General features: G+C 45.5%; 1 protein-coding gene across 1 annotated transcript; it reads left to right on the plus strand.

Moving 5' to 3' along the window:
* The first annotated feature begins 643 nt into the window (after positions 1 to 643).
* On the plus strand, positions 644 to 2,460 carry DDX28 (DEAD-box helicase 28). Its single transcript, XM_083370285.1, has one exon. The coding sequence runs from the start codon at positions 662 to 664 to the stop codon at positions 2,339 to 2,341; it is 1,680 nt and encodes a 559-aa protein (XP_083226411.1). The 5' UTR covers positions 644 to 661; the 3' UTR covers positions 2,342 to 2,460.
* The last annotated feature ends 5,389 nt before the right edge of the window (positions 2,461 to 7,849 follow it).

A 7,849-nucleotide genomic window follows, 5' to 3' on the forward strand; every position in this document is an offset into this window, starting at 1 on the left:
AAATGTCTAGCCATCCTCTTATGAAAACAATCGTAAAACTTATGAAAACTATCCTAATGCCCCAAAGTGAAACATGGTACTATCGCCTTCCTTAATGAAACATTATATCGGATGGCTCCCGACCTTCGCTCTTTTCGCCGTGACCTGAAGACTTGGCTATTTGAACTTGCCGGCCTTAACTGAGGGACTGGGATTTTAGATCTTAAATTTTAAAAAAAATTAATTTTTAGAATGTGTTTTATTGTTTAGGGGTATTTAGTTTAATTTCATTTTAATTTTTGTATATTATGTGTTGTTCATAGTGTTTTAATTGCCCTGTACACCGCCCCGAGTCCCTTGGGAGAGGGGCGGTATATAAATCCAAATAAATAAATAAATAAATAGATAGATAGATAGATAGATAGATAGATAGATAGATAGATAGATAGATAGATAGATAGATAGATAGATAGATAGATAGATAGATAGATAGATAGATAGATAGATAGATAGATAGATAGATAGAGGCTCCTCTATATTTTATAGTCTATGGTTTCTAAGCGCCAGGAGGCGAGGGCGTCTTTGACGTCATCGAGGAACGCCTCCACCGCGAGTCCTAAAACCGCGCCCACTGTCTACGTCATCCATTGGCGACCGTCGCGTTCTCCCTTACCGCACCATCATGGCGCTCTCGTTTTGGGGGATTCGCGGAGCTGCGGCGGCCGCCCGGTTCCCCTCGTGGCTGCCGCCGGCCGTGCGGGGCTGGACGCTGCGCCAGGCCTCCGGAGCATCCCCGCCTGACGACCGCGTGGTGCGGATCCCCCACGCTTGGAAGCTGCGGCTGGAGCGGCCGGCGTCCAAGCGGGAGCGAGGCGGGAGCCCCAAGAGGGAAAGCAGCGCGTCCTTTGGGGAAAAGCTGCTGCTGCGGACCAGGAGACGCGAGCTGAGCCAGGCGGCCCGGCACACGGTGGGCCGCCTGGACAGGCCGCGCTTGGTGTCGGACGGCTGGAAGCACCGCTTGTCCCGCGGGGATTATTTCCAGCTGGAGCGGACGCGGAAGGAGCCTCTTCGGGAGCCGAGCGACGGGGAGGCCCCGTCCACCTTCCTCGAGCTGGGGCTGGAGCCTCGCGTGGCGGCCCCCTTGCAGGAGGTGCTGGGCGTCTCGCGGCCCACGCCGGTGCAGCAGCGTACCATCCCGGCCCTGCTGAAGGGGCGCCACGCGCTGTGCGGGGCGGAAACCGGCAGCGGCAAAACCCTGGCTTACCTGCTGCCTCTCTTCCAGCGGCTCTTGCAGGCCCCGAAGCTCCCCGAGAAGGACGTTTATGCGACCTCTCCCCGCTCCTTGGTTGTGGTGCCCTCCCGTGAACTCGCGGGGCAGGTGCGTAGAGTTGCCGCCTCCTTGGCTGGCCCTTTGCACTTGCAGGTGAAGGAGATCGGCGGTGGCCGAGGCACGGCTGTGATCCGGCGCCGGATCCGTGAGGGTCCCACTGACCTCTTGATTGCCACGCCTGGTGCTCTGAGCAAAGTCCTGAAGAGGAGGATGTTGTCCTTGGAGAAATTGCTCTTCTTGGTGTTGGATGAAGTGGATACTCTCCTGGATGCCTCGTTCGTCGATCTGGTGAAAGAAATAGTCCAGCATGCTTTCTTGAAGGATGTCGTTCAGCAAGCTTTTCTGGACCCACATTCTGAAGACAGGGATGAGGCTTGGGATCCCAAAGCCCAGCTGGTAGCTATGGGTGCTACCCTTCCAAAGGGGCTGAGTGAGATGTTGAGTGAGTCTGCCGATCTCTCCAGCTTCACCATATTGACTGGCTCAAGTTTGCATTGTCTTCAGCCTCACGTGGAGCAAAGGTTCGTACGTTTGAAGGGCTGTGACAAAGTAGCAGAGCTGGTACAGCTCCTCAAAGAGCGAGGGCCCTCCTCCGGAGCCGTTATTATTTTCTGCAACAGAGCCAGCACTGTGAACTGGCTGAGTTACATTTTAGAAGACCAGAAAATCAAACATTTACGTCTGCAAGGGAACATAGCAGCTGATACACGAGCTGGCATATTTCATGCCTTTAGAAGAGGCGAGTCTGACATTTTGTTGTGTACTGATATAGCTTCCCGTGGATTGGACACCATTCACGTTGAGCTCATCATTAATTATGACTTCCCTTTAACATTGCCAGATTATCTGCATCGGGTGGGACGAGTTGGTCGCATCGGCAGTAGATTCCTTGGGACGGCGATCAGCTTTGTAACCCATAAGTGGGATGTAGATCTTGTTCGAAAAATAGAAACAGCAGCTCGCAAAAGGAGTCCGCTTCCAGGGCTAGATATAGTTGTTAAGGAGTCTTTGCAGAAAAAGAAGAAATTCTGAATTTGCCCGGAGGGCCTAGAATTAATGTAATGTTTGCAGCAGTTCCTAATATATTTCTGACATTTTGTGTATTTGATTTTTGACCACTCAGTTCCTTAATAAAACTCTGCTAATGCATGGATGCTGACATGGAACAGTTAGAAACGTCCTCTATCCTATAAAAACATGGAGGATATTGCATTCACCATATTTATTCACCATATCTACATATGTTTTGTATTGTCCAAATTGACTTTATATATCATTCTACAAATGGTATAATCCAGTAGTTCAGGTGCCAAATGGTACGGCCCTTAGCCATGCCAAACTTCTGGGCTCTGCCATTCCAGGTGCAATTTGGTAGTTTCCTGGAAATACACGGCACGTACCAAAAGCAGCTTAATGCATACTGGTAATTACATTCTGAATTCAAAAAAATAGTGTACAGCTAGTCCTCAACTTAAAACAGTTCAATTTGTGACCATTCAAAATTGCAACGGCACTGAAAACTGACTTATGACAATTTTTCACACTTATGCCTATTGCGGCAATCCCATGGTTACATGATCAAAATTCAGATGCTTGGCAACTGACTCGTGGTTGCAGAGTCCCAGGGTTATGTGATTGCCTTTTGAAACATTCTGACGAGCAAAGTCAACCAGGAAACCCAATTCGTTTAATAACCACGTTACTAACTTAACAACTGTGGTGATTCGCTTAACTGTGGCAAGAGAAGTCATAAAGTGGGGCAAAACTAACATCTCACCTAGCGACAGAAATGTTGGGCTCAATTGTCATAAGTCGAGGAAATGGCATGGCTTGAACGGGGCTGGACTAGAAGACCTCCAAGGTCCCTTTCAGCTTTATATTCTGATTGATTGATTGACTTATCTGTACAGCCTTAATATTGCTTGTAAACTCATTGGACTATCGTATACTAAGTGCATATTTGGGCAGGTTTCTGCCTTCAGTGCCAGAACACAAATGTTTATAAGTGAAAGAAGTGCCCTTGGGCATGTATGGAGAGCTTTGAGGAGGCGCTGTGAACATTTGCAGTCAGCCCTACATGGCCTGGGTCCGGGCTATTTGAGGGAACATCTGCTGCCGGCATCAAACGCCCTTCGCCCAGTGCGCTCCCACAGGGAGGGTCTGCTCAGGGTCCCGCCGGTAAGAGATTGCCGGTGGGTGACACCCAGGGACAGGGCCTTCTCAGTGGGGGTGCCTGCCCTCTGGAACCAGCTGCCGGTGGAGCTGAGGACTGCTCCCGACCTCCGATCATTCCGCCGGGGCCTGAAGACCTGGCTCTTCGAGCTCTCTGGCCCAGGCTGAGGAGACATTCATTTTAATTGGGGTTTTTAATAGTACAGGGTTGATTTAATATTTTTTAAATTGGGTTTTAACTTTTGTATGGTTGATTTTTAACTCCCTGTAAACCGCCCTGAGTCCTCAGGGAAAGGGCGGTATATAAATGCAATAAAATAAATAAAATAAATAAATCCAGCTTACCTTGAAGAGTACAGAGGCAGACACGTTAGAACCGTGAACAGTAATATCCAAGATCTCGGTGCATATTTAGAGAGTGTGTTAAAACGCAGGAGCTGTTAGAGCAGAATCATCATTGTCTCTTTAACCATGGTTTGGCTGCATGTGATCTACGTCAAAGCAACTGCTATTTCCAATTAACTGGAAAAGTGGGTTGGGAAGGTATAAAAAAGCAATGTGTACGTTCTTGTCTATGGTTTCACCTGATATCCAGGTGTGTGGTGCTTGTTGCATGGTACTTTCATACAGCAAGCATGTTTACTCCACCCATAGCAATCAGAAATGGCCAAATTCTTGCATTGTTTCTATTGAGATGCCACAACCTATAGCGAATCTGAACTGCAACATCTGACTTAAAAGGGATGAAGTGACGTGGAATCTCAGTTGAAAGTCAGCAGGTTGCTGGGTTTGTATCTAAAAATAGGCTTATGAGTATGCTTGCAAACTTAAGTTTCTTGCAGAGCGTACTGTGCAAATAAAGCCACTGTGTTTGGCTACTATTAAAGGTACAGAAATAAAAGCAGAAAGAGGAATATTTGAGAAAATCCAAAGATGTAACCTGTAGGGGATTTTTTGGGTAATCTTAATGGAATCTATCCTGTACGGCAGACATGTCAAACTTGTGATGTCGCGTGACATAGCGTGACTTTTTCCCCATTGCGGTCAATGGGATGGGTGCGGTTTCGGCAGTTTAATATGCCTGCTGTATATAAAAAAAACCTTTTTTTGAAGCAGCAATGAAAGGTTGGTTTAAGAAAACCTCTATGTTCATAAAATCTATGTAAAGGGCATTTTTAATACTGATTGGGATTAACCCTAACTTTCCACTAACTTTACCATTTCCCTAATTAAAGCAAGAACTCCATGTTCTTTAGATCATAAAGGTAACAATGCTGCAAAAAAAAAATCACACCCTTGATTCCTTTCTAAACTAGCACAAGGTCAAGTCTTCAAGTCAAGCTGAACTTGTGATTTATGCAGACCATAAACCAAGGAAACTATATCAAAAGTTCACTTTATTTTTGGTCAAACATTGTGGGAGCAGAACCATACTAGTTTGTTATAGGGAAAAATTCTGGAGTCTGTTAACCTGGCTACCAAAATTTATTAAAACGTATCAGCTTTTAGGAGCTACAATTCACTTAAAGCTAAGCATCTGATTTTGTTGTTGTTGTTGTTGAACCTTACTTTCCAGCCAAGATTTATATGTTGTTTTGACATTTGTGCTGCCGTTTTAAGTTTCTAGGAGTCGAAGCTTGTTACCTGCAACCACTTGGGTTTCAGCAAGGCTAGTTATAGATTTGTACGTGGTGGAGGGTCACATGATATTTTGCTATGAAATCCATTAGTCTTTATAGCTTAGCACAGTTGTTTTCAACCTGTGGTCCATGGGCCGCGGGGGGGGGCGGGGGGCGCCATGATGTTGCCACAGGCAGTCCACGAAAGCTTGAAGAAATGTTATGATTTAAATCTTGAGTTAAGTCTTGGAGATCCATGGCCACAAAAAGTATTTAAAGGGGGTTTGTGATGAAGAAAAGGTTGAGAACCACCGGCTTAGCGTACAAATATACGTCGTATATTTTCAATGTTTTGAAATCTAAACATTTCTAAATAATTATTTTACACTTGCCCGAGCAGGTAAGAAATTCTTTTAGCTGGTCATCTTCAACTTGCAGTCATGTGTTTGATAACCATTTGAAGCTGCAGCTGTGCTGAGAAAGTGGCTTACAACTGCTCATTGCAGCACCCCAGTGGTCACGTAACTCTCATTTGCAACTTCTCATCTGGCTTCTGACAAGCGCAGTCAATGGGGAAGCCAGCAAACCAGATCAGAAGTTGCAGACTTATCCCTGTCTCACTTAACACTTGTGGGGGAAAGGTCATAAAATTGTGGGGTGTGTGTGTGTCATGTGATGCCTTGCTTAAAGATTTCATTACTTAACAACAAATGTTATCATTCCTATTCTGGTCTGTCTTGAGGGGCTGTCAAAGGGAAGAAGGGTTCAACCTATTCTCCAAAGCACTTAGGAGGGCAGGACGGGAAGTAACTGGTAGAAGCTTATTAAAGAGAGATCTAACCTGAAACTAAGGAGAAATTTCCTGATAGGGCAATTAATCAATGGAACAGCTTCCCTCCAGAAGTTGTGGGATTTTAATCACTGGAGGTTTTTAAGAAGAGATTGCACAGCCGTTTGTCTGAGATGGTATAGGATTTCCTGCCATGGGCAAGGGGGCGGACTAGAAGACTTAGGGTCCGTCCCAACCCTATTCTATTTTCTAGATATGGTCATAAAATTGAGGGATACCTGTGTCTTGATTTTCACAATGCTGATCCAGTTGCAGTGTCGGAATCCATTTATATTTCATTTCTAACTCCCTCTCTGTGCAGAACCCAAATCTCACCCCCTTACTGGATTCTGCCATTCCCAAGGAGGGGCAGGGTTGTTAAGAGCCCATCCCTATCCCTTAGATGCAAGGTTTGTGTATTTACCCTGCCTTGGAGGCCATCACAAAAGACCAGGGAAGAAACCCTTTGAACTAAGAAGAACAAAGAAAGGGAGGGGGGGTGGAATTCTGGTTTGTATCTCCGACTGGAATGTGAAGGGGAGGAAGTAATAATGTTGCAAGTGTACTGGTGTTTCTCTTTTCCCACAAGGGGTTTTGACACCTGAAACCTGACTGATACGGGGCTGACCAAATGGACCAAGGGGAGGGGTTTTTACTCGGGGACATTTTAAAAGTTTCGACCTGCGAGACAATTTCCAGATCCTGTCTAGATTATCCACTGTCAACCATGTTTTAGTAAAAGTTCCTGTTTGGATAATCTCGTCTCCAAGAGTTCTTCTTTCCTAAGATGTGGATTGGGGTGGGTTCTGACATAGTTTGCTTGTGAGGAGGGGGAAGGAACTCTGCAATTGACTGGACTTACGTAAGATAAAACACAATTTACAAGCCATAATGGCTGGATTCACTTAGCACGGTAAGCCAAAAATAAACCACATTACGACTTGGACTGCCATGTGAATCGGACCAATATCTCAGCTGGACCCAGTCCACAGCTAGCATTGCCGAGCGAGCAGATTAGTAGCCGTTTAGCAACTGAGAAAACGGAATGTTTTAATGCAGTGTGTTCCAATTTGCAAAGAGAGGTGAGGCACACCGTTCTTCTCCATCACAATAAAAGTAATCAGTACAGTAAAGCATTTTTTACACCCGCAGTGCAATACAATCACAACGGATACCCACTGGCTTCTAAACTAAGGATTCCAGTAACGCACAATTATATAAACTTTGACAACCGAGCAAAACCATATCGGGACACAAAACATTCACCAGCACGGCAGTGTTTCAGCACATTGTTTTGAACAGAAAAATACATCTGACCTCTTCAGCGTTTCAAAGATTATACTATGATAAACAACCGCAGTTCTAAATCTGGCCAAAGTGAAGTGCGTATGTTATGTACGAAAGCAAATTCTCACATCTTTCTGCTGTTATAGATGGAACTTGAGGTGTGGCAACCTGCTGTGCTTTGTGGGGAGATTTTTCCAGCTGTCACATTCAAGTGAAACTGTATTTGAAGCTGAGTTGGAACATTCCTTTACAGACAGATGATGGTTTGCCCACACGTGGACAGCCTGCAGTTTAAATGCTGGGAAAAAAGAACATGTCTCCTTTCCAGGTTGTTGGATCCAGTCTGAAGGCTTGTATGGTCTAGTGGTGAAAACAAAGGAAAACGTGGAATCTGATTCATCATAGCTTGCTATGGTCCACCTTGCTCGGCCGCTGAGCAACAACAGATTGTCTATGCTCTTCCAGAGAAGGTCTCCTCGTGGACCTCCAGCGATGTGCCAAGGATTCTTCCCTGAAAAGGTGGCAGACCCAGGAACTAAACCATTGTATTTCATTGACTTTGACAGTTAATTAAAATGAAATAACCCAATTAGTACCATCCCCTCCAATCGTGTCTTCTTTCCTTTCCAAGTC

Source organism: Vipera ursinii, assembly GCF_947247035.1.
Source record: "Vipera ursinii genome assembly, chromosome: 10".
NCBI classification, from domain to species: domain Eukaryota; kingdom Metazoa; phylum Chordata; class Lepidosauria; order Squamata; family Viperidae; genus Vipera; species Vipera ursinii.

Bases quoted from the DNA above. Each gene is read 5' to 3' on its own strand.
- DDX28 (XM_083370285.1), top strand. From the start codon at position 662: ATGGCGCTCTCGTTTTGGGGGATTCGCGGAGCTGCGGCGGCCGCCCGG.